This window comes from Euleptes europaea, chromosome 13 (assembly GCF_029931775.1).
Source record: "Euleptes europaea isolate rEulEur1 chromosome 13, rEulEur1.hap1, whole genome shotgun sequence".
In the NCBI taxonomy this organism is placed as follows: Eukaryota; Metazoa; Chordata; class Lepidosauria; order Squamata; family Sphaerodactylidae; genus Euleptes; species Euleptes europaea.
Window position 1 is genome coordinate 59,588,493 of NC_079324.1, and position 27,289 is coordinate 59,615,781.

At 50.1% G+C, this 27,289-nt stretch overlaps 1 protein-coding gene across 1 annotated transcript in view; it reads left to right on the top strand.

The window, feature by feature from the left end:
- Positions 1-27,289, top strand: part of NCOR2 (nuclear receptor corepressor 2) — a 242,578-nt gene that overhangs the window by 122,578 nt on the left and 92,711 nt on the right. Inside the window, exon 17 of the mRNA XM_056859087.1 lies at positions 10,782-10,924. Within this exon, the coding sequence (XP_056715065.1) occupies positions 10,782-10,924 (143 nt within the window). The remainder of the gene's footprint in view (positions 1-10,781; positions 10,925-27,289) is intronic.

A 27,289-nucleotide genomic window follows, 5' to 3' on the forward strand; every position in this document is an offset into this window, starting at 1 on the left:
ATGTTCATGGAGGAGAGGGGTATTCATGGCTACTAGTCAAAATGGATACTAGTCATGATGCATACCTGTTTGCTCCAGGATCAGAGGAGCATGCCTATTATATTGGTTACTGTGGAACACAGGCAGGATAAATGCTGCTGCAGTCGTCTTCCTTGTGGGCTTCCTGGAGGCACCTGGTTGGCCACTGTGTGAGCAGACTGCTGGACTTGATGGACCTTGGTCTGATCCAGCAGGGCTTTTCTTATGTTCTGAAGAAAGAAAGGAAAGATCAACAAGTATCTAGTACACACTGTCTCTCGGGTTGCTATTTATTATAAACAAGGTCTCAGGGCTGCAGGTATTCTTTGCAGGTCCAGAATTTGGCATTGGGTTTTAATTAAAACATCTCAACTTCCTGTTTGTTTGTTTGTTTGTTTTTTAATTTATTTTTAAGGTGGTTTCTAATGTAGTCCATTTCTGCTAGTGGAGATACTTCATCGTCTGTAGACCGGGAAATTTCCGGTGGGGAAGAACATGGAGGGATTCATCAGCGTTCCCCATAATCTGGGTACAAGGCATGAGTTCCCTGCATAGCCCCCCGGCCCTCCCTGGAACCTCCAGCAGCCAAACCCGCTCAGGCAATTTGAGCATATGTATGCAAATCAGCTTGATTTGCATAATTTATACCAGCTGTAGAGTTCAGCTTCTTGTTAACACGATGTTTCTTTGGGACCACTTGGTCCGAGGAGTTCAGGGTGTTGCGCATGAATGGAGTGATCCTAATTTTCTGTCCCCTCCACCCCTTCTCACCAGCCTTGTGAGACGGAGCGGAAACATCTGGCCCAAGGTCACATGGTAAAGTTGATGGCCCAGGCCAGGATGTGAACTTGCGTCTCCCCAGCCTGGCGCCTTTAACCACTATGAAAAATGCTGCCTCCCATGCCCTTGGATTTTGAGACTGAGAGCCCAGGGCCTAGGGTTGCCAACCTCCAGATACTAGCTGGAGATCTCCTGCTATTACAACTGATCTCCAGCCGATAGAGATCAGTTCCCCTGGAGAAAATGGCTGCTTTGGCCATTGGACTCTATTGCATTGACGTCCCTCCCCTCTCCAAGCCCCGCCCTCCTCAGTCTCCACCCCAACAATATCCTGCCAGTGGCGAAGAGAGACCTGGCAAAACCTAAGCTTGGGAAACCTTGCAGTGGGGTAGGATTCTGTGCAAATCGCAGATTTATTTTAAAATTAGCAGGCGCTTAGTTTCCTAAAATGATAATATTGGTCTTGGGTAGGGTGGCCAGGTCCCTCCTCGCCACCGGACGGGAGGTTTTTGGGGCGGAGCCTAAGGAGGGCGGGGTTTGCACTTGGGAAACCTCAAGGAAGCAATTAATGGGAAATCGTGCCAGAGGTTGTGTGGAGAATTGGTCCTTTGGCGCTTTGGAGACGAGATTGTGAGCCTTCTCGTTTCATGCAGCTTTGCAAAGGGAATGAAGGTGATTTGTACTTCGGGTTCCCAAGCTCCCTTTCTAGTAATGAGCTGGGAACGAGGGAACTCCTGCACCCCCCCCTCCACCCTTCTGCTCTGCCTGATTTGATTCTGGGTAGTGACTGTCTCTCTGCCTTGAGACCCTGGAGAGCCGCTGCCTGCCTGAGTAGACAATACTGACTTTGATGGACCAAGGGTCTGGTTCAGTAGAAGGCAGCTTCATGTGTTCATGTGATCCATCAAGCAGATGGGCTCCAATTATGAGGTCCTTTAGGGTGGAAGAAGGGCCCCTTAGCCGAGGACAGGGGAGACTTCCCTGCATGTGTTTGTATTTATGGTGCATATGTGCTGGGAAACCACAGCTCAGCGTCACTTTCCAACACACACGGTGTACGTGGTTACGTATTTCCCTCCACTTATACCATGCTCTTGTCCACAGTGGGGACCCAAAGCAGCTGACATTGTTCCCCTCTTCTCCATTTTATCGTATTATAGGGGAGGGGCTGTGGCTCAGTAGTAGAGCATCTGCTTGGCATGCAGAAGGTCCCAGGTTCAATCTCCGGCATCTCCAGTTAAAGGGACCAGGCAAGTAGGTGATGTGAAAGACCTCTGCCTGAGACCCTGGAGAGCTGCTGCCGGTCTGAGTAGATAATACTGACTTTGATGGACCAAGGCCGTGCATTCTGTCAGCAATGCTGATTCTATGACCTTAGGCAGTTCATGAGAGGGAGGGCATCTTGGCCATCTTCTGGGCATGGAGTGGGTGTGTGGGGGGGAGGTAGTTGTGAATTTCCTGCATTGTGCAGGGGGTTGGACTAGATGACCCTGGTGGCCCCTTTCAACTCTGATTCTAAGGGTCTGATTCAGTATAAGGCAGCTTCATGTGTTCACGTATGTGTTCATCATCACAACAACCCTGTGAGGTAGGTTAGGTTGAGAGTGTGTGACCGGCTCAAGGTCACCCAGCGAGCTTCCGTGGCAGAGCGTCGATTCGAACCTGGCTGACCCAGGTCCTTGCACAATGCACTCTGACAGCTAGACCACACTGGCTTTCAGTTTAGTATTTATTGCACAGGGCAGTCTGCATGCTGGTCTCAAACTCCGTCCAAAACTGTGCTTGCACAGCACTTGGTCAGCGTGCGGAGTCCTTCAGCGACCTCATCTCTGTGTTCCCTGCAACATTCTGTGAAAGTAGATCCTGCACCATTGTTCCCATGCCGCAGATAAGGGAACTGAGGCTGACAGTGGGAATAGCTTTTCTCCCTCTTTCATAATGCCAGAACGCGGGGTCATCTGCTGAAGCTGGCAGGTGAGAGATTCAAAACAGATTAAAAGGAAGTATTTCTTTCACACAACGCACAGTTAAACTGCTGCACTCCCTGCCCCAGGAGGTGGTGATGGGGCTGCCAACTTGGAAGGCTTTAAGAGGGGAGTGGACATGTTCATGGAGGGCTATCCATGGCTACTAGTAAAAATGAATGCTACTCATGATGCATAACTATTCTGTACAGGATCAGAGGAGCATGCCTGTTATATTATAGATGCTGTGGAACACAGGCAGGATAAATGCTGCTGCAGTCGCCTGGTTTGTGGGCTTCCTAGAGGCACCTGGTTGGCCACTGTGTGAACAGACCGCTGTACTTGATGGGCCTTAGTCTGATGCAGCAGGGCCTTCTCTTACATTCTTTAAAGGGCACCTAGCAAGTGTCAACAGAGTTGAGATTTGAACAGAGCACTTCCCGGTCCTGACCTCCCACTTTTATCCCCACCGCGATAGTTTCCTGGGCCTGATAGTTTCCTGGACCGCGATAGTTTCCTAGGCAGGGCATCACTTGTGAAGCAGCTCTCGAGTTTCCACACCTACGCAGAGCGAGATCGGCAGCCCCCTCCGCCCACCCGCGCAGCTCCTCCGGCTGAGAAACTCCCCACCGAGTTGACGCACGCAGTTGACGCACGCCCACCACCAAGGTGCTTCTGCCCCCGGGCGGCCTCTGAGGGCTCCTCCACTCCTTCGCACCCTGACCGGCCTCGACTTTCCCTGGGCAGGGTGCGGTGTGCAGAAGGCTTCCTCTGGGGGGCACGACAGCAGGGGTCAGATCAACAGTTGTTGGGGTTGTTGTTTTTCCCTCTCCCCCCCCTCCCTTTGGCCCAAACCTGCGCCTCTGCCAAGAAAAACCCCTTTGATTCACATCAGAGAAAGGAAGCTATTAAGAAAAGCTTTGTTTTCCTGGATCGCTTCCCCTTGCTGTTGACATTCAGATGGGGGGAGGCAGAGAGAGAGAGACTCAGGCAGAAAGTGAGAGAGAAAGAGAGAGAGGAGCCTCCTGCCAAGTTGGCCGCACCCTTTGTCGTCTTGGACGGGTGCCACGCTGCTTATTAACGCTCCGTCTAGAGGTCACATTCAGACGAAGCAAACTCCTGGGTCACCCGGGGGCAGGGTTGGCCGCCGGAGGCGGGAGGAAGGGGTGCCGGGCGGGAAGCGGGGCGGAGGAGAGGAGAGATTCCGCACGGCTCATTTCGCGGCTGCCTCTGAACGGAGGCACCCCGCCTGCCTGCCCTCCTGCCGCCGCCTCCTCCTCCTCCTCCTGCCGTCCCCTCCGCTGACACCATGGGTCGGGGAAGGCTGCACCGCTGCGGTGGCCCCTCTCCCTTTTTGGCAGGGCCGCTGAGCATCTCCTGAAGTCGCCTCTCGGAGGGAGGGGGGCCCTCCTCTCCAGGAGCCGGTGAGCCGGGCGGAGAGGCAGGTTGCGGGCGGGCAGGGCGGCAGGGGGAGAGCGGGGAGGTTGAGGCTGACCGATCCCCTCCCAAAAAAACTTTGGGATCCACCTTAACAGATTTGGGAACCTCCGAGCAGGTGGGAGTGGACCCCGGGGGAGCAGAGCCAGAGAGCGCGGGGGTGGGGGCCCTGCCAACCGGAGCGGAGGAAAGCAGAGCGGAGCCCGCCGGCTGGCATGCGCCCCATGCAACTTCGGGCAAAGGGATCCCGGAGTCGTTGACCTCTCGCCCAGCTCTCTCGCCGCCGGGGACTTTCTGGTCTGTAGCCAGGGGACGGCTGTTCCTTCTCCTCCTTGTCCGCTCCGAGGAGAGTCAGAAGAAGCCAAAGCGGCAAGGCGAGAGAAGAGGACTCGGTCACCCCTCGCCTTCTTTCCCCCCCGCCTGCCTCCTTTTTTTCTTTTCTCAAGAAGAGCTCTTCCGCCGCATGTTTTCGGTAGATTTGCCGGCAGGTGAAGCTGGGAGACGAGAATGTAAGTCTTGAGTCATTTGAGGGAACTACAGCGATTCCGAGCAAGGATGGAAAATTTTAGTGCGTGTGTGTGTGTGTGTGTGTGTGTGTGTGTGTGTGTGTTGTTGTGCGGAGGGGGGGTGGTGTCTATTCCTGTGTGCCTGCAGTGGGGCAGCCAGGCCAGGGTATGTGCTTGTGTGTGTGTGTGTGTGTGTGCGCGTACCATTAAAGCCTTGCGGTACCCAAAATAGCAGCCCTTGAAACCCACAAGTGCAGAACCGGTTCGGAGCTGGAGATCTGTCTCCAGTCATTATTTCGACAGAGGCGCAGGGAGGGAGGAAAAGTACGCCGTTTTATCTCACCGAAGGGAGGCCGAAGTTGCGTCCTGTTTGCACGGCAGCAATTTGTAGGGCAAACGTCGAGGCTTCCAGTTTTACGGGGTGTGTGTGTGTGGGGGGGACAATCCGCGGATCTGCTCGGCGGGGGCCTGTTTGTGCCGTGCGAGCGCTGGGTGTTTCCTGGCAAGACGGAGGGCGGCTGCCGACATCTCCCTCCTCAGGCGGGTGCGTGTGCGGATAATTATAGTTTGGGGAAGCAGGTGCTGGTGTTTTGGTTTTCGTTACTGTAAAGATAAGGGCAGCTGCGCGCACCGGTTTGCTCCTGCAGGGGAGACTTGGGCGTGTTCCTTGGAAGCGAGACAGCCCCGGCCGCGTGAGAAGGGAAAGAGAACACCTGCCTGGCTCCCCTGCTGCTGCCAGGGGCGGCCTTTGTGGGAAGATGGTCCGAGGATCGCCAGCACCGTTCCCGCGTGGGCAAATTCAGTGAGCTGGAAGGTGGTCTGACTTCGAATCATAGGATCATAGAGCTGGAAGGGACCACCAGGGTCATCTAGTCCAACCCCCTGCACAATGCAGGAAATTCATAACTCTCTCCCTCACACACACACCCAGTGACCCCCTCTACATGCCCAGAAGATGGCCAAGATGCCCTCCCTCTCATCATCTGCTTAAGGTTATAGAATCAGCATTGCTGACAGATGGCCATCTAGCCTCTGCTTAAAAACCTCCAGGGAAGCTCACCACCTCCCGAGGAAGCCTGTTCCACTGAGGAACCGCTCGAACTATTAGAAAATTCTTCCTAATGTCTAGACGGAAACTCTTTTGATTTTATTTCAACCCATGGGTTCTGGTCCGACTTTCTGGGGCAACAGAAAACAACTCGGCACCCTCCTCTATATGACAGCTCTTCAAGTCCTTGAAGATGGTTATCACATCCCCTCTCAGTCTTCTCCTCTCCAGGCTAAACATGCCCAGCTCCTTCAACTTTTCCTCATAGGACTTCTGAATGAGCCCCTTCCAAGAGCCGAGCTGTGGGGTGCGCCTGCCTGGATGTGTATGCACGGGGGGGGGGGTGTGCTGTCACCAAAGCACTGACTGGGTGCAGCTTTGCAAATCGCCCTTCGTTTCTCAAGCACCTCCTAGCTCCCTGGGCATTGTGTAATGTTCGTGGAATTTTTCCTTGTACAACCCTGCAGAGCGGGCCATTAAATATTTGCTCCCTTTTTTTGACCAAGGGGGAGCTGATAATGAGAGACTGACTTGCCTAAATAGTGTTTTCTGTTGGGGAGGTGTGGATGGCTGTGGTCACGTTTGAACTCAGACCATTTATGCCCCCTCTGGCCCTGACTTTTGGGATGTTAAAATTAGACTGGAGGGGAAACTGGGAGTGTTTGTCTTCCTCTCAAGTTCTGCTCAAGGGCAGACTTTGCTGATGAGCACAAAATTCAGCAGGTTGAGAATCTCAGCTTCCTTTTTCCTTTCTTTATTACAATGCAAGCTTCTAGTCCCTGTGACGTGTATAGAGAGAACGAGTAAATGAAGGAGGTGTTAAGTGTCAGGGACTGAACTTCAGTTCTTTGCGTTACTCCTTGCCCTATCTTGTAAGAGGCAGCTGCAGCATGAATGAACCTTGCAAAGAAAGCAAGTCTCAAAGCATCGTGGTTGACCTTGCAAAATTTATGCAGATTGCAGGATCATGCCAGTGTGGTGTAGTGGTTAAGAGCAGTGGTTTGGAGCGGTGGACTCTAATCTGGAGAACCCGGTTTGATTAGTCACTTCTCAACATGAGCGGCAGGTGCTAATCTGGTGAACTGGATTTATTTCTCCACTCCTACACATGAAGGACCACCAGGGTCATCTAGTCCAACTCCCTGCATAATGAAGGAAATTCTTCTTCTCCTCCTCCTCCTCCTCCTCCTCCTCTTTATGCAAGATCTGAGCAAGGCTGTCAAAGATAGGACATTTTGGAGGACTTCCTTTCATAGGGTCGTCATGAGTCGGAAGCGACTTGATGGCACTTACACACACACACATGAAGCCAGCTGGGTGCCCTTGGGCTAGTCACAGCTCTTTCTGAACTCTCTCAACCCCACCTACCTCACAGGGTGTCTGTTGTGGGGAGGGAAAGGGAAGGTGATTGTAAGCAGGTTTGATTAAGTGGTAGCGACAGTCAGCATATAAAAACCAACTCTTCTTCTTCTTCGAATTGTAGAATCATTGGGTTGGAAGGGACCACCAGGGTAATCTTGTCCAACTCCCTGCATAATGAAGGAAATTCTTCTTCTCCTTCTCCTCCTCTTCTTTCCCCTCCTCCTCCTCTTTATGCAGCCTTGTCTTTTCCTACCCCTTGCCCGGTTTCCTTGCATAGCTGCTGGTCATACCTTTGGACTCAACCATGTGGGACAGAAGCAGGATGTTTGAGAATGAAGCACCTTGAAAGGAGAAAGGCCTTGACGCTTTGGATAAGAGCTTGTTGAGGTGGTGCTCTTTGGCAACAGCAAGATCCTTGGTCTAAGATGGGGTTAATATTTGGGGATTTACCCCAGTTGGTGTTTCTGTGCCTAGAGAGCTCCGCAGTCTGTGGGGTGTGCTCCGAAGAACAAGAAGTCCTCTGCAATGGGGCCAGAGGGCCTCTCCTCCCCTCCCAGGACAAGACTAGCCTGTGGGCCCACTGTTTGGAAACCCATGAACTTCTCTTGGTTTTAACCTCAGCCTGGTTTTTAGCCTAGAGCTTTTTGCTTTTTCCTTGTTTTAAAAAACGTGTACCTATCCCACCCCCAGGCCATCCAGTCAACGTGGGGCTAGTGTGGACAGTGTGTGCTTTGGGTGTGCCCACAGGGGAGCATCTGAGGCTGCCGTATTCCAAGTCAGACCATTGGCCGGTCTAGCTCAGTCCTGCCTGCTTTTGCATCTGGAGACCCTAGAGGGTCACTCCCGGTCAAAGACCCAGCGGCTGCAGCTGGAGATCTTCCAAACGGGGGATTCCCAGGACTGAACCTGGGACCTTCTGCATGCAAAGCAGGGTGTTCTGCTCTGCAGCTGAGCCTCAGACCCCTCCTCGATAGTCCCGATTCCCGTTGGTGTCTTATGAACATAAGAAAGGCCCTGCTGGATCAGACTAAGGTCTATCAAGTCCAGCAGTCTGTTCACACAGTGGCCAACCAGGTGCCTCTAGGAAGCCCACAAGCAAGGCGACTGCAGCAGCACCGTCCTGCCTGTGTTCCAAAGCACCTAATATAACAGGCATGCTCCTCTGATCCTGGAGAGAATAGGTCTGCATCATGACTAGTGTCCATTTTGACTAATAGCCGTGGATAGCCTTATCTTCCACGAACATGTCCACTCCCCTCTTAAAGCCTTCCAAGTTGGCAGCCATCCCCACATCCTGGGGCAGGGAGTTCCACAATTTAACTACACGTTGTGTGAAGAAAGACTTTCTTTTATCTGTTTTGAATCTCTCACCCTCCAGCTTCAGCAGATGATCTGGCTTTCTGGTATTATGAGAGAGGGAGAAAAGCTGCTCCCTGCCCACTCTCTCCGTACCATGCATAATTTTATAGACCTCCATCATGTCTCCCCTTAACCCCCTTCTTTCCAAGCTTAACAGCCCTAAGTGTTTTAACCGCTCCTCATAGGGCAGTTGCTCTACCCCCCCCCCCATCTAGTCAGACTGTTGGTCCCTCCGACTGTCTGCTCTGGCTGGCAGCTTCTCTCCAAGGTCTCAGGCAGAGGCCTGTCCCAGCCCCTGTTATCTGAGATTATTTCTGTTGAAGTTAATTGGCAGCGCCCACTCTGTGGCTGTTCGCCTTCCTAGAGAGGCTTGCTCAACACCTACCTTTGTCCTACTTTTTTGCCGTGGGATCAAGACTGTTTTCATTTCTAAGGGCATTCCCTCCCCTGTTTGGTAATTTATTTTAGCCGTGTGTTTAAAAAAATTTATGGCGGATTTTTATCTTGGGCTTCCTTTTGGGTGTTATACCGGTTTTACCGCTGCGTTTGCATGGTACGTTTTATGGCTTTATTACGTAGTGTTTCATTGTTTATTGTTTCGGAGGCCTTTTAATGTTTTATGCTCACTTTGCATTGTAATTCGCTTGGAATGCTTTTTAGAAAAGTGACTGGTGTGTGTGTGTGTGTGTGTGTAATCAGTGTGTGGAAGCGGGCAGAGGGGAGAAGCAAATTCTGTGCTAGGGACTTTTAGGCAAGGGATTGAAAACTGGAGAGCCAGTGTTGTGATGAACATAAGAACGTAATAAAGGCCATGCTGGGTCAGACTAAGGCCCATCAAGTCCAGCAGTCTGTTCACACAGCGCCCAACCAGGTTCACAAGCAAGACATCAGCAGCAGCATTGTCCTGCCTGTGTTCCAAAGCACCCCATATAATTGGCATGCTCCTCTAATCCTGGAGAGAATAGGGATGCATCATGACTAGTAGCCATTTTGACTAGTAGCCATGGATAGCCCTCTCCTCCATGAACATGTCCATTTCCCTCTGAAAGCCTGAACATAAGAACATAAGAAAGGCCTGCTGGATCAGACCAAGGCCCATCAAGTCCAGCAGTCTGTTTACACAGTGGCCAACCAGGGGCCTCTAGGAAGCCCACAAGCAAGACAACTGCAGCAGCATTGTCCTGCCTGTGGTCCATAGCACCCAATATAATGGGCATGCTCCTCTGATACTGGAGGGAATTAGGTATGCATCATGACTAGTATCCAATTTGTCTAGTACCCATGAGTAGCCCTCTCCTCCATGAACATGCCCACTCCCCTCTTAAAGCCTTCCAAGTTGGCAGCCACCCCCACATCCTGGGGCAGGGAATTCCACATTTTAACTATGAGTTATGTGGAGAAATACTTCCTTTTATCAGTTTTGAACCTCTCGCCCTACGTCTTCAGCAGATCACCCCATGTTCTGGTATTATGAAAGTATCTAGTATTATCCTGCCTGCGTTCCCCAGCACCTAATATACTAGGCATTTATTTACTTGGTGAGCACCATTGCATAGTGATGATGCAGCCATGTTTAGAATACTGTTCACGGTTCTGGACACTGTATCTCAAGAAGGATATGGTAGTTCCGGGAAAGATGCTGGAAAGGTCAATCCAAATGAACAAGAAGTTGGAGCACCTTTTCTGCGAGGAACAGCTAAGGCAGGGGTCCGCAATGCGGCGCCCGTGAGCGCCGTTGGACCCCCACTCCTCCCCATGAGCGGCAGAAGCTTATCTGGTGAACCGGGTTGGCTTCCCCACTCCTCCACATGGGGCCAGCTGGATGAACTAAGGCCAGTCAAAGCTCTCTCTGAACTCTCTCAGCCCCACCTACCTCACAGGGTGTCTGTTGTGGGGAGGGGAAGGTGTGATTCTTCTTCTTCACATGCAGAGCTTTTCTTTCTCATAAGTTTCCCTCATGCTTCTCTTCCCTGCTCTGGGCCCTAGTGGAGAGAGGAAGGAAGAGAGCCAGTGTGATGTAGTGGTTAGAGTGTCGGACTAGGACCTGGGAGACCCGGGTTCGAATCCCCACTCTGCCATGAAAGCTTGCTGGGCGACCTTGGGCCCAGGCACACACTCTCAGCCTAACCTACCTCAGGGGTTGTTGTGAGGATTGAATGGAGGAGAGGAGACTGATGTAAGGCACTTTAGGTCCTCGTTGCTCCTCCAAGCCTTGTGTCGTGGGTCCTCCTCCCTCCCCCTCCCCCACACGCACATTGACATGGCTTCATACCTTCTTACCCCTTTTTATTTATTTGTGTTCCGCAGGTCTTCTTGAACATGGACGCAACTGGTCAGCCATTGCCAGAATGGTGGGATCCAAAAGCGTTTCGCAGTGTAAGAACTTCTACTTCAACTACAAGAAAAGACAGAACCTGGATGAAATTCTACAGCAGCACAAACTGAAAATGGTAAGCCCAGGGCCTTGTTCTTGCGGACGTCGCCGCAGATAATCTGCAACAGGGTTGTCTGTCTGCAAAGGAGGGCTTTCTCTCTTCTTCTACCTCCCGTGCGGAATTTTAGGGTTTAGCGTTTTGGAGACAGGGTCTTTTCTGCGATGGCACCTTTTTGTGGGACATCCTCCCCCAGAGGTACTGGCCCGGCGCCAGTTTTGCTTTCTTTGAGGTGCCCAGTAAGACGTCTTACAGACTGCAGATTTATGCAACAGGGAAAGCTTGTCTGTCTGCAAAGGAGGGCTTTCTCTCTTCTTCTACCTCCTGTGCGGAATTTTTGGGTTTAGCGGTTTGAAGACAGGGTTTTTTCTGTGATGTCACCTTTTTTTGGTACGTCTTCCCCAGAGTTACTGGCCCGACGCCAGTTTTGCTTTCTTTGAGGTTCCCAGTAAGAAAAGAACTTTCCATTTTCCCAGGCGTTGGGTTAATGGCTGTTTGTAATGATCCTTGTTGAACGTTCTGAGTTGATCCTCGTCCTTCATTTTCTGTTCAGTTAACCTCCTCGGGGGGGTAGGGTGGAAGGAAAAGAGGGAAAACAAAAATAAATGAGGAAAAACTAATAATAATAATAATAATAATAATAATAAGAGTTTGTTTTTATATGCCAACTTTCTCTACCACTTAAGGAAGAATCAAACTGGCTTACAAGCACCTTCCCTTCCCCGCCCCACAACAGACACCCTGTGAGGGAGGTGGGGCTGAGAGAGCTCGGAGAGAGCTGTGACTAACCCAAGGTCACCCAGCTGGCTTCATGTGGAGGAGCGGGAAAACTAATCTAGTTCACCAGACTAGCCTCCTCCACTCATGTGGAGGAGTGGGGAATCAAACCCTGTTCTCCAGATCAGGGTCCGCCGCTCCAAACCACCATTCTTAACCAGTATACCACGCTGGCTCCATGCTGGCTCCAGTAGCCGATGAAGCGTTGCAGCAACAGGGCAGTGCCCAAAAGCAATGATCCAGGACCTACTTCCTGCACACAGGAGTGCCAGTCATGCCCTCTGTGCCCTCGGCATCTTGTCTGAGTAGAATATTTCAGAGGGGTGCGTGCACTGATTCCAATATAGCTCTGGCGCACATGTTGGTCCCCTCTTGGGCGGCTCCAAGCTGAAGAGCAGGAGTTTTTAAGCCCCCCCCCCTTCGTAGGTTGTCCCTTCCTGCCTGGGCGGCTTTTCCCACCCACACTTCCGGGTTGGCTTACACCGCCTCTCAGTGCTACAGAGGAGGGTGTACAGCCGGCAGCCGGTGTGGGTGGACTCTGCTAATGCTCCGCGAGCACTTCGGAGGCGCGGGAGGCCACTCTTTCGCCGCGGGGCCTGCTGTTGTTATTATTTCATTGGGAAAGCATTGCAAGGGTTCCAGGCGGCAGTGCTAATAGAAATTTCCTGCCTAGCCCAAGGGGGACCTCGGGAAACTCCACCGAGCACTGCTGAATATAAAAATCGCTGTGGCGCGCTCGCTAATGCACGAGCTCCGCGCGTAGCGAAGCGGCTGCAGCCCATGTAGCCCTGCCGGGAATATCAGATCCGCTCTTGTCAGGAAGGGAGAGGATGAAGGGGAGGCCGGTTTGCGGACTTGTGACATTTTGCCGGGGAGAGGGGAGTGAAATCTAGCGAGAGCAGCACCAGAGAGCGTTATAGGAGGAATGTGAAAAGGGCCTTCCATATTCGTTTGATACATTCGGCCAAAGACCTGGCTGGCAGTTTGAAATATATATATCTAAGCTTTGGTCTTATTTATTTTAATCCTTTTTAAAAACCGTACTTTTCTTCTTGGGAACTCACGGCGGCCTATGCGACATTCTCAGGAGGGTCTCCTGCCCCGGCAGACCCAGATCACTTTAGCTTCATCAGTCATGCGGGCATTTTCCCTTTGCTTCCTATTCCTTTGCCTGTTTTCTCGCTTTCCTTGCTGACTGTGCATCTGTCTCATGTTCATTGTACCCTTCCTATAAGGAGCTCAGAGAAGTGCTCCATTCTATCCTCAGAACAACCCTACGAGGTCAACGTGTGAGCTTCTGGGCTGAGTAGGGGGTTTGGACTACCCTCTCCATATCTCTTGTCATTCTTGTTGGAGCATGTGCTGTAGAGGTATATATTTAAAAATGGAGCCCCAATACAAAGCAAGCGCTTGTAGGCAAGTTGTTAGCAGATGCCGATCCAAATGTGTCCCTGGCAGTTGCAAAATTCTTGTCCTATGGCATTAAATGGTATTACTTTTAAATTTTAAAATGTATTCTTATATAGTTAAAATAAGAAATTTGAAATGAAATGTCACATATGATTTTAGTTATTTGGTTGTTAATGCGTATACTTTTTTTTCTTTTGCTTGTGACCTGTTGGTCTTTGAGCAGTAAATAAAATGGAAGTAGAATCTGTCACTCTAACCACTACACCACACTGTCTCTCACTCTTCCTCTGGCCTTCCGTTTCCTTTCCTCGGCCCAGCCTGCCTCCTGCCTGGCCCCTTTGTGACATTATTTTTATTTATTGTATCTACTTCAGTTATACCCCACTTTTCTCCCCAATAGGGAGCCAAAGTGGCCTATCTCCCCTCTGCATTTTATTCTTAACAGCAACAACCCTGTGAGGTAGGTTAGGCTAAATGCGTGTGGCTGGCCCAAAGTCATCCAGCTAGTTCCCATGGCAGAGCGGGCATTTGAATCTGAGTCCTACTCCGACGTTCAAACCACTGTGCCACGCTGGCTCTCCATTCCAAGAGTTAAGCCATTCACTGCCTGGAGGTGCATTACTACTCCTACCATAAAATCCCTGGCATCAATTGTGTTCTTTCTAGCATAGATTGTGTTCTTTCCAGCGTGGTGTAGTGGTTAAGAGCGGTGGTTTGGAGCGGTGGACTCTGATCTGGAGAACCGGTTTTGATTTCCCCCACTCCTCCACATGAGCGGCGGAGGCTAATCTGGTGAACTGGATTTGTTTCCCCGCTCCTACACAAGAAGACAGCTGGGGGACCTTGACCTAGTCACAGCTCTCTTAGAGCTCTCTCTCAGCCCCACCTACCTCACAGGGTGTCTGTTGTGGGGAAGGGAAGGTGATTTGTAAGCCGGTTTGATTCTTCCTTAAGTGGTAGAGAAAGTCGGCATATAAAAACCAACTCTTCTTCTCCTTCGACTCATAGAATCATAGAGTTGGAAGGGCCACCAGGGTCATCTAGTCCAACTTCTCCTCCTCTCCCCCCCCCCCGCCCTTTTAATTCTTACTTGGAAAAAAATAGCATCCTATTGGGCCACTGAATGATAGAAATCAGTGCAGGATCCTTCCCTGCCCTTTTCTTTCCTCCTGTAGTTTGCATTTCTGCATTCTTTGTACAGACATTTTTTTCCTGTTGTGCCAATTAGCCCCCCCACCCCTACCCCCTGCATCCGCTTTTCGGATGTAGCATCTAGACTCCTGCAGGCTAATTGTTCGGCGTCTGTCTCTATAGTTTATGTCATTAGCCCAGATTTATAATTTTCTTTGGGTGAACAACTAGAAGCTCTGGCAGTTTGGGGGGGGTGGGGGTGGATTTTTGCATAAGAACAATTCATGCTCAGCTGTTCCAGGTCCCCCCCCTCCCGTTAATTTGCTATTGTATGGCAACAACAGATGCCATAAAGATGAATAAGAAGGAGAACAAATGCTGCTTTTTGCTTATCTTCCATATTGCTTTCCTAAATATATTTGCAACTCGGGCCTGGGAGGGGGGAATATATATGCACCTACCCAAACATACCCATATTGCAACTGGGAAAGTTGGGGGAAGGGTCGGACAGCAGAATTCTGGCGGTTGTACTTTGACATACAGAGAAGAAAATGTGCAAAGCACCAGAGGTTACAAGGCGTTTATCTAATAACTTGTAGCTACTCCGAAAATTTTCAAAATAGTAGTAACAACAAAGGTTCAAATAAATTGCAAAACATATGTTACAATATACAAATAATGAGCAAACACAAAAAGCAAAAGTGTTGATAATATAACAGAACCACAGCCAGCTAGTATCCCGTTTCAGTATTCTTCTTCGGACTGTAACCTTGAAATTCAACAACAAACAGAGGAATAAGTAATACAAATATCACTTCTGCCATACACCTGATGGCTTGGTGCCTTTCCACACTAACAGCGCATTCCTGAGCGGAATGGCTGCGCCGGTCATAGGAGGTTCTCCCCCCCCCCACTGGAGCCAAAACCTCCTCGCTGCAGGAAAAATCCGTGCAATCCTTCGTCAAAATAAAAAAGGGGAGTTCCCAGCCCAAAAGGGCTTTGGAGGCCACCTACAGGTGGCTCCTCCCCCAGCCCGGCGCCGAAACACCCCAGGAACGCCTCCCGGTGTCCCTGGCCAGAGCAGCGCAGGGAGGACGGTGTCCGGCCCTCCCCACCGGCGTCTGGGCCACTCTGCGCCGTGTAGCCCCTTTTTCGCCTCCTGAGCACTTTTGCCGAAAGAGCTCAGGAATCCCCTGTAAGCCGGCTACTTTGGAAAGAAATTGGAGAAAGGACATAAGGACTCGCTTTGGACTTGGTCGGACTTCTCAGAGCAGTAGCCAACGGTTGCACCTCTCTAAGATCTGGAGCAGAGAGGTCTCTCTCGCTATTTCAGGTTGTTAGCCTGCTTTCATCTACCACCAGCTCTTTCTGGTGGGCTTCCTCTTGTGGGAAACCGAGGCAGTTGTAAACCTGACAATTCTCACCCTCCCATCTCTGTTTTTTATGAACATACCTAGAGTTCTCCAGTTTCTGTTTAGTTTGGATCTGTCCACAGAAGGATCTGTTGCTTTTCTACTATCAACGTACTCTGAGCAACCTGCAGATAATACTTAAAACCCGTAATGAAAAAAACATGTTTAAAACAGCAACGTTCTCGTACTTTGGTCACATTATGAGAAGACAAAAGTCACTGAAAAAAACAATCATGCTAGGAAAATTGAGGGCAGCAGGAAAAGAGGAAGACCCAACAAGAGATGGACTGACTATTAAGGAAGCCACGGCCCTCAATTTGCAAGACCTGAGCAAAGCTGTCAAAGATAGACGCTTTGGAGGACATTGATTCATAGGGTCACCATGAGTCGGAAGCGACTTGACGGCACTTAATACACACGCACACAGAAAATAAAGATAGATACAGATTGGATACCCTTTCCCAAGCATGGAATTCCCCCACTGAAGCGTCTCTGTCACCAGAGCAATAAACTTGTGACCAGCTTTTTACTGCTTTGGCCTGCAGTTTGGTGTTGAATTCTCTTCCATACCACCTCTGCCGTTCCCTGTACATAGAAAACAAGCTTGTCAGGGAGAAGGCTAGGGTAAAAAATTTCTCCTTAGCTTTGTATGCTAAGGGTTTTTTTTTCTTTCGCCGTGGAGTATTTGATTGCATGAGCAACCGAAATCTGCATTGGTATAGCTCAGAGGCAGATCTTCCATCTCCAAAGATCTTCCATCTCCAAAGAGAACTTGGATTGTTCCATCATAGTCAGTACTGTCTACTCAGACGAGCAGCGGCTCTCCAGGGTCTCAGGCAGAGGTGTTTCACATCACCTACTTGCCTAGTCCCTTTAACTGGAGATGCCAGGGATTGAACCTGGCACCTTCTGCATGCCAAGCAGATGCTCTACCGCTGAGGCACAACTAAATTTCCCATGCTGGATGGGTAAGAATATACCCTCAAAACAACATACTCGGTTGGTTTGTTCGCCACCCTTCTGTTTCTGTCCTCAGAACAACCCTGTGAGGAAGGTTACGTTGAGAGATGGTGACAGGCCTGAGGTCACCATCCGTGGGCGAGGCAGGATTTGAACGCAGGGCTCGCTAGTCAAAGTCTAGGGGGGAGGCATTTCTTTTCTGCTTTTGGGTTTGTTTGTTTTTTTGTTTCTAATCTAAACTGCTCAAGCTAGGCTGACGTAGACGAGGCCTGTTTTGTGACAGAGGGGACTGTGTCTCCTGTTCCCAGCAAAGCCGTTTGATCGGCGGCCAGGAGGAGCATCTGGTCTCGCAGGCCCACCTCTGCGAGCTTCCTGTTTCTCTCTCCAGCCTGGACGGCTCTCGTGTGTTTCCACAGCTTCCCCCCACATGGCTCCCTGTTAGCTCGTAGCTTTCAAGGGTCTGTCCTTTTGTTAAAGAAAAATAAACCTCACCTGGAGAAGTAGGGGGGAGGCCCCCAGAGCAAGGAAGGGGGCCCCGGAATCTCCCGCACAGAGAGCCGCCTGTCTCCCTCCATCTGAGCGATACGGCACACACAGAAACCTGTGTTCCCTCTCCCTAGCGACTTCTCTAAACAAGGAGGAGGGCGAAGGAACCTGTCCGTACAGCTGTCAGTGGATATATGTGTGTGTGAAGTGCTGTCAAGTAGCAGGCGACTTAACGGTGACTCCATAGGGTTTTCGAGAAGAGAAGAGAAGAGAAGAGAAGAAGAGTTGGTTTTTTATATGCCGACTTTCTCGACCACTCGGAAGAGTCAAACCAGCTTACAATCACCTTTCTTTCCCCTCTCCACAACAGATACCCTGTGAGGTAGGTGGGGCTGAGGGAGCTCTAAGAGAGCTGTGACTAGCCCCAGGTCACCCAGCAGGCTTTACGTGTAGGAGTGGGGGAACATATCCAGTTCACCAGATTCGCCTCCACCGCACCTGTGGAAGAGTGGGGAATCAAACCCGGCTCTCCAGATCAGAGTCCACTGCTCCAAACCACCTCTCTTAACCACTACGCCACGATGGCTCTCAGAGACGTTCAGAGGCGGCTTGCCATTTCCTGCCTGTGCATAGCAACCCCGGACTTCCTCGGTGGTCTCCCAGCCGAGTACTAACGGACCCTGCTTCGCTTCTGACAAGATCGAGCTAGCTAACCCTCTTTTTTCCTTCAGAGCGGTGCTCCCATTTCAGAGTTTTGCTGCTGTGGAACCCCTCTGTCCTTTGGAGAATCCCAGGGAATGTCCCAACTTGCATGCCTGGTTTTACTTCTCCCTGAGGTGGTATGCTTGTGTCTGTTCCACTTTGCGCTGAAAATGAAAGGCCCTCTTGATTGAATGCCCCTCCATATTCCTACACCACTCATGAACTGAGGAGGGGTGGGGAGAAAAAGAAGAAGAGTTGGTTTTTATATGCCGACTTTCTTTACCACTTAAGGAAGAATCAAACCGACTTACAATCACCTTCCCCTCCCCACAACAGACACCCTGTGAGGTAGGTGGGGCTGAGAGAGCTCTAAGAGAGCTGTGACTAGGCCAGGGTCACCAGCAGGCTTAATGCGGAGGAGTGGGGAATCAAACCCGGTTCTCCAGATTAGAGTCCACTGCTCCGAACCACCGCGCTGAACCACTACACCACGCCAGAGTCCAAGTGGATTTGGAACTGATGTTTAGATCTTTCTCTTTGGGCGCTCCAGAGAGGGGTCTGCGGCTCATGACCGGGGGGCCCTGGCATCACTTGCACTGGGCACGCAGGAGGTTCCCAGATCCAGTCCCTGACTTCTGACTGGTCTCAGGGAGCAGAGATTGGAAAGACCGTTCTCTGCCTGAGACTGTTGTACAAGCCACTGAAGCACAGAGCCATTCTCTTCCTCTCTCCCCCCCCCCCATTTCAGGTTGCATCAGCTGTGAACTTGTTCCCTTGACCGGACGAATGGTTCGATGCGTTCCTAGATCCAGGCTGAGGTAGCAGAAGCCCACGCCTGCTTTGTGAGAAGCAAAGTGCGTAATTGATTAGCAAATGAATCCCATGAAGGTGATTATGTGCTGGTAACTCACAAAGAGAACAATGCAGAATAGCCTAACATAAAAGCATTATATAAGGAGCTGAGGAATATGTCCCATTAAGATCTAATTCAGAAAGAAGTTAAGAATGTTCTGAAGAAATTAACCTCTACCAAACAAGTGAAACCTCGGAGCTTGTTACCTGTTACACGAAGGAGGCAAAATTGCTACTCGTGATATATGAAGAAGTGTTGCACAAAAAGAGAGAGAGAGCAATAAGTCTCCATTTATTTTGCATTAAAAGGTGTTTATTTGTGAGATTTGTTTTACAAATGTAAAATACACCTTTGATCTTTGGGCCGCTCCAGAGAGGGGTGGCCATCTGTCGGGAGTGCTTTGATTGTGGGATCCTGCATGGCGGGGGGAGGGTTGGGGTCACTGGGGATGTGGGGGGAGGTAGTTGTTAATTTCTTGCATTGTGCAGGGGGTTGGACTAGATGACCCGGGTGGTCCCTTCCAACTCTATGATTCTATGATCTTCAACCTTATTATTGAATGGATACTCATGTACATACAAATATATTTATGAATATATTATTGTGAGGGTTGGAAATAATTTCATACCAAAGGTTGGGTACCAGTTGATATATTGTTTAGCACATTTAGTACCTGACTCCCCCCCCCTTAATTTTTATCCATGTGAGAAACATAAGCAGATATCCCATTTGCTGTCCAGCGGATCTCCCGTTTGGGAGGGCCTTCCTCGACTACCTCTTGGACCACCATGCGGGAGGGGGGTTCCGGAATTGCCATCGCGAAGAGAAACCTCCTGCCCTCCTTGTGCCGCAGCCATCGGGATTGCCCAGTGACATTTCATGGTGATGGGCTGGTTTCTTCGCCTCATCCCCCAGACTGTAACGCTACAGCGAAAGCCATTCCGGGAGAACATCTGCCAGTTGAGAACAGAGTGTCTCCGAAGGCTGGTTTTGCAGCAGACTCCCCCTGCCTAATCTCCTGCTCCGTCGGTTCGCGTGAGTCACCCGTGCGCGAGTCAGAGGCAGCAAGGCCAAGACCACTTTGCCATAGTAACGAGAGCTTTGCCGCTCACATTAGCATCCTCCAGAGCTCTGGCGATGAGCTGCTTCTGCTGCCGATAATGAGCACTTATGGAAATTGCGTCCCTGGCAGGAGTTCACGCCCGAGCCAGGCTTTCCTCGGCACAGTTCAGCTTTTGCTTTTCCCCCCAACGAGCCTGGGAAGAGGACGGAGGATGCTCTTAGTCCCATTTCCCAGGCGGGGAAGTGAGGCGGGATGGCCGCGCCGCAAGCCAGCAGCTGAAGAGATGCAACCGAGTCTTCTACCAAGTCAGGCTGTTGGGTTGGCCCGTCATGTTGTCCTCTGGGACAGGCAGCAGCTGCCCAGTTTCAGGCAGAGACAGATCTTTTCCCAACCCTCCTACTGTTTTTCACCTGGAGGCTGAACCTATGGAAAGCATGTGCTCTACCGGGCGAGTATGGGCCCTCCCCTAGAGAATAATTTGCAAGGCTTCAGGGGAAACTTGAATATTTTTGTGTAGTTTTTGATACACGGCTGTTGCCTTTCCCATCACCTGCTGTAAGAGATGCTTTTACTCAGAGATCCCAGGGTGCTTCGTTTTGATTATGCATGCCTTTCCCGACCGTCAGAGGTCTCCCCGTGCGTTTCCGCGTGTTTTGCCTGCGATTTCCGGATTCTCGCTAAAATGGCATCTGCAAAACATGGGCGAAACGCACGGGGAGAGCAAGGCGACCACTGGCAGTTGGGAGAGGCTCGAATAATCAAAACGAAGCACCGGAGCAGTTGGTGGGGGTGACTGCGAGGGAAACAACCCCGCATAAACGGCCATGGTTGTCGTAGAGGAGTGAGAGGAGTAGATATACCTGCCTCTTCAATATTCCATATGGTTGCGGTTTAGCAGTAATAAGGCGAACCGGCAGCCCTGGACGTTGCCAACGTTTCAGTCATTTCTTTGCAAAAACGTTCGCTCTTTTTTTGTTGTTGTTTCATGCTTTTGCAGTCATGGTGGTTTTAATTTAAGGAATAATTAATCTACATCAGTGATTGCGATGACAGAGTCGAGAAGGGAAGTGTTTCATTTTGGATTAACGCAGGCTGGCAAGCAGCCACTCGCCTCTGGCCAGTAGGAGTCTTCTCTAGGCAACCCGTCAGACAAGTTTTTGAGAGGGGGAAGAGAGCTGTTTCTCTCTCCCTTCTTTCCTTTCCCCTCCCAGGTTCAGGCTGTCTGTTCTTATGCCTCCCACTAGGACACTTGGGAGAGAGATGCTTATTTAAAACTTCTGAGGGTCTTCTTTTCTCCCTCTCTCATAATGCCAGAACTTGGGGCCATCTGCTGAAGCTGGAGGCTGAGAGATTCAAAACAGATAAAAGGAAATATTTCTGCACACAACACATAGGGAAACTGTGGAACTCCCTGCCCCAGGATGTGGGATGGCTGCCAACTTGGAAGGCTTTAAGAGGGGAGTGGTCATGTTCATGGAGGAGAGGGCTATCCATGCCTACTAGTCAAAATGGATACTAGTCATGATGCATACCTATTCTGTCCAGGATCAGAGGACCATGCCTATTATATTAGGTGCTGTGGAACCTAGGCAGGACAATGCTGCTGCAGTCATCTTGTTTGTGGGATTCCTAGAAGCACCTGGTTGGCCACTGTGTGAACAGACTGCTGGATTTGATGGCCTTGATCTGATCCAGCATGGCCTTTCTTATGTTCTTATGTCTCGTAGCTTTTGTGGATGCCTTTGCAAAGCTGGATTAATAAATTCCACAGTGTGTGTGTGTTTTTATAGGGTTAAAGTAAATACGCACAATCTAGCAACTGTTTTGTCTATGTGTTCCGCATTGTAGAAAGTTCACAATGTGTCTGTCTTTCCTGTCTCTTTCTTGGAAAACGTGCCTTGGGATACTGTGCTGGATCAGAAACAAGCAGGCTTTTATTTTCGGGGCCAGGAGAGGGAGCAGGGGGTGGGGAGGACTGTTTGTTCTACCTGGAGGATTCTGAATGGGATAAAAAGGAAAGGGAGACGGGAGCCATACTCCTAGATCCAGCGGCCAAATGCGTGTTGCTGCTGGAGCCTTACTGCCATCTCGTTCATTGGAGATCGAGCTTGCTCAAGAGCATAGAATCGTAGAGTTGGAAGGAACCACCAGGATCATCTAGACCAACCGCCTGCACAATGCAGGAAATTCACAACTACCTCCTCCCCACACCCCCAGGGACCCCTACTCCATGCCCAGAAGATGGCCAAGATGCCCTCCCTCTCACGATCTGCCTAAGTTCATAGAATCAGCATTGCTGACAGATGGCCATCTAGCCTCTGCTTAAAAACCTCTAGGAAAGGAGAGCTTACCACCTCCCGAGGAAGCCTGTTCCACTGAGGAACCGCTCTTACTGTTAGAAAATTCTTCCTAATGTCTAGATGGAAACTCTTTTGATGTAATTTCAACCCGTTGGTTCTGGTCCGACTTTCTGGGGCAACGGAAAACAACTCTGAACCCTCCTCCATATGACACCCCTTCAAGTACTTGAAGAGGGTTATCATATCCCCTCTCAGTCTTCTCCTCTTCAGGCTAAACATACCCAACTCCTTCAACCTTTCCTCATAGGACTTGGTCTCCAGACCCCTCACCATCTTTGTTGCCCTCCTCTGGACACGTTCCAGCTTGTCTACATCCTTCTTAAATTGCGGTGCCCAAAACTGAACACAATACTGTAGGTGAGGTATAACCAGAGCAGCATCGTTCCTTGTTATGCGCACGGAGGCAGCAGAAGGAGGTGGTGGACAGGTTTCTACTGGTTTTATTTATTCAGGCAGGATGGTGGGAAAACTGCATCAGGAGCGCAACTGAATCTTCCGGCAGCCTAGAACGTTTTTTTTTTAAGGCATTATCCCCATCTGCCCATCACACACTCCATGAAGACCCGAGTACGTTGACTCACTGCGGAGCTAGTGCTCTTGCTCTACAAAGCTCTCAGCAGCCATCACCTCGTTCCTCTTTACAATAGCATTCCTTCATTTATTAGGACTGTTTATACCCATTTTACAGACGGGTGGAGCAGCTGAGAAAAGGCGACTTGCCTAAATCCTTAGCTGACCTCACATTTGTGTGTGTATTAAACATTTACTGGTTTTTAAAGCAAACAAACAAGCATGAAAGCTTTGCTCGATCAACCAAAGGTCATGGGAATCTGTCTTCCTCTGGAAAGCCCATAAGAAAAGTCCTGCTGGGTCAAACCAATGAACGGTCTAATCCATTTCATACAGTGATCGTTCTGATTCTCTGGAGGCCCACAAACTTGTTGCTCAGAGGAGAAAACCTTGCCCTGTTGGGTTATGGTGCAGACACTAAATTCTCACTCTCTAGTCTTGTTCAAGACCTGTGGACTTTACTTCTCTGGTTCTCATGAAACGTTTTGTACTGGTGCCCACTTTGGGGCAAAATACACCAGTATTCCAATCATGCATGAGGGGTTATCCTTTAAATCACCTGACGGTTACTGTTTTGCATTGTAAGAGTTGAGTCTAGGGTCATTTATGCATGGGTACTTTTACTCACGTTCACCCCCTGCCTGTCTTGGTTGTTCCTTGGAGTTATGGAGTTTTCCCTCCCTCCATTAGAGATGACCTCGCTGCCAGCCCTCACAAACCCTGGACCTTCCCATTCCTTTCTTGACCCAATTCTTCCTTCTCCCCTGAGCTCTTCCCGGGTGAAATCTCCATGCATAAGGCAAAGTATGGGACACCCAAGCTTAGTTTCACTCACAGCAAATTATAAAGCAGCATGTCCAAAAGCGGGGATTCAAATAATTCCTGTTTCCTGGGAGCTCTTTCTGAGCAGAAGAAGGACTTGTTAAAACCCCTCCTCCTCGTTTTCAGATTGCTCTGTTTTTTGTTTTTTTGTTCTTAAAATGCTTTTTTATGCGGCAGTTTGGTTTTGGGGGAGGAGGGAACTTTTCTCTCACTACAGCCAATTACAAAGCAGCATTTCAAGGGGCGGGGATTCAAATACATCCTGATTTGAGTTTGGAGACTGCTGGTGCATAGACTCCCTACAGGAAAGTGTGGGTCCAGCGAGCAACGAACCTCAGGGAAAACTCCCATGCATAAACTACCTAGTAGTACCTTTAAGACCAACGAGATTTCCAGGGTGTAAGCTTTGGGAGTCACAACTCCCTTTGTCAGACTCTCGAAAGCTCGTACTCTGGAAGTCTCATTGGTCTTCCAAGGCGCTGCTGGACACCAGCCTTGTTCTTCAACCGCAGAACAAGATGACTACCCACCTGGCGCTGTTTACCATTGTGTGGCTTTAGTCATCGCCACGGGTTCACAGGGTCGATTCTCCAGGCCAAGAGCAGTATCCCCATGCACTGCAGGCAATCTGCTCTCTCCCTGCCATCCATTGCCCTAGAGCTGAACGGCACCTTCTTCCGTCTCCCGGCCCTCACCACCACCGCCACCAGCAGTTTCAAGATGAGTCACTGCCACAGAGGCTTGGCTTGGCCCCAGCCAGTGGCGTTGCAAACCCTGGAGGGGATGAGCGTACCTCGTTTGGGGTGACAAAACACCTTCCGCTGGCCCTTGCGGTACGTGTGCTTTTTGTACTGCAGCAGAGCCTGCCTTTTGTTCCAGGCTTCCAGGCCTTGAAGTACATTTGCCAAAAAATGGTTATTCAACGAGAGGAAACTGTTTTATCTCGGTATTAGCGGTTATCAAGATGGGTTGCAGCAATTTGCCTGTTTTTGAAATCCAATCTCATCGTGAAGGTAATGTTTCCATTTGAGCTTGAAAGGGGGGATTGTCTCTTCCGCGTACGTGTGGGCGGCGGGGTTGCCCCCTCTCAATGGACAGAGGCTGCCGTGCATATAGAAGACCAGCGGGGTGTAGAGACACACACACCCCGCCACCGCTGTGACAGTTTTCAGTTTGCTTGGTGGCGGCCCTGTGAAGAAACATTCAAAGCTAGAATCCCGTCCCCTGAAGTCCAAACTGCCTTCCTTTCTGCCAACTAATTCTCCTGCGTGCTATAAACCAGGCTTTGCTCTCCGTTCTTGGCAGTCGGGAATCAGATATTCCCATCTTTCTGGCAGCTCTGCGGTGCGAGCTGGATGCGAACATGCCGCACCAGAACCTCCTCTGATGTACGCTGGAAGCAAATGCCTCCCCAACGAGAGAAACGGGAGAGGAGGAAGGCGGTGCTCAGGCTGAGGGCCTGCAGCGAGAAGAGGCAGGCTCAGGGAGCCGGTGAAGAGGCGACGTTCCTGAGGCCATTGAGGGATACGTGAGTGGGAGCCCGGCCAAACTGGTCCCAAGTCAGAGCCGGTAGCTGCACCCAGCCCCAGATGCCAAGGTGTGTTGGGTCGTCCTTAGGCTCTCCTGAAGAAGAGTGGGTTGGAAGTGAATCTGGGTGGGATACTCGGGGCGATTTCCTTCCGAGGCGCCTCCTCACCCGCAGTGGGGTTATCCCACCCAGTGAACTCCCAGAAGCCACCTTCCCCAGTCCTGAAGTGTCAAAAGATTGTTAGGTAAAAGAATATACTGTAAGAGTGTTATTGTTTTAAGCATGTTTGCATTTTAAGTAAAAAAATAAAATAAAGTAAAAAATTAGTATCATTAATTGGCTTTGCCTGTGTCTTTTATAAAGTTTGTATCTCCGATACCCAGCATTAAATTTTATTTATTTTACTTATTCCGGAGACTTGATGGTCTACGACTGCAAATAAAGTCCTATCAGTATTTCAGTATTTTATTTATTTAATTTATACCCCGCCCTCCGCAGGCAAAGGCTGGGCTCAGAGCGGCTCCAGTATACATTAAAATAGGATAAAACATTTAAAAAACAGCAATTAAAACAGCCCTGTGAAAAATAGCATAAAGCTATCCGATGGGATCCCCCAGATTGTCACATGGAGGGGCAAACAGGTGAATAGGCCCCCCTAGATGGTAAAAGGGGGTGGGGAATCAGCAGCGGCGGGTATGGTACACACTCGGCCCGACCGAGTGACATTTATGTCATATCTGGCCCTTGTAACAAATTAGTTCGACACACCTGTTTTTGGGTGAACCTTATACCAAAATAAATGTGCTCCGTCTCTAAGGTGCCAAGGACTTTTCTTTTCTTTTCTTGTCTTTTTTTTTTTTTTTTTTTTTGCCAGAGCAGCTGAACGCAGAAACTTTCTGAAATTTGGAGGGGGTGAAACGTAACAGGTGTGTTTCACGTCGCCCTATTTCACACCAGTACCAAAACCATTATTTTCTGTCAGATGAGACTGTTTAGAGTACTTCCTTACCTGTGGTCGGGATGGAGCTTCTAAAGCTTCTAAAGACCTTTCTGTGCCAAAACGGTATACGTATTTAGGAATAGCAGTACCAGTAAAAACCGGTAGTTCAGCAGTGGAATCGGCCGCACTGGGGGGTGGTGAGCTCCCCCTCACTGGCAGCCTTCAAGCAGTGGCTGGATGAACATTTGTCAGGATTTCTTTAGGTTGATCCTGCATTGAGCCAGGGGGTCGGACCAGATGGCCTGTATGGCCCCTTCCAACTCTATGGATGCTTTCACACAGCCTGAATAATGCACTTTCAGTCCCCTTTCGGTGCACTTTAACGATCGTTTGCAAGTGGATTTTGCCGTTTCGCACAGTAAAATCCAGCTGCAAAGTGCATGGAAAGTGGATTGAAAGTACTGTGGCTCACTGGTAGAGCATCTGCTTGGCATGCAGAAGGTCCCAGGTTCAATCCTTGGTGTCTCCAGCTAAAGGGACTAGGCAAGTAGGTGGTGTGAAAGACCTCTGCCTGAGACCCTGGAGAGCCGCTGCCAGTCTGAGCAGACAGTACTGACTTAGATGGACCAAGGGTCTAATTCAGTAGAAGGCAGCTTCATGTGTTCATGTGACAAGTGCAAAAGCACCCTATGATTCTAACTTGTGGAAAGAAAAATCCTCTATCCTTCCCATGCATACTAAGAGATGGCATTCTCCCTTTTAGTTCCTTTCTGGGATCAGGGATTGGACTTGTAGGAACTTCAGCCTCAGGGCATGCATCTTGCAAGACCGATCTATCCCCCCTCTCACACACACACACACACGCTCCAAGCTGAAGGGAAGGAAGGCGTAAGCCACACATTTTCTTTCCAACAAACTCCCCCCCCCCCAAACACACACACATACACACTGGCTAGCTGAAGATTTGGGCTGTGCTGTCAGCATCACCTGGCATTCTGGGAACGGCACGCACATTCATCCCTCTGCATTCCACCAGTTTTGGATTCTGGAGGGTGGTAAACGGTCATTTCACCTCCTCAATATTTTCCTACAAGGATCTCTACACTGCCAGTGTGGTGTAGTGGTTGGGGAGGGGCCGTGGCTCAGTGGTAGAGCATCTGCTTGGCATCTCCCAGGTTCAATCCCCGGCATCTCCAGTTAAAGGGACTAGGCAGGTAGGTGATGTGAAAGACCCCTGCCTGAGACCCTGGAGAGCTTCTGCTGGTATGACTAGACAATACTGACCTGGATGGACCAAGGGTCTGATTCAGTATGAGGCAGCTTCATGTGTTCATGTGTTCAAGAGCGGTGGTTTGGAGCGGTGAAGTCT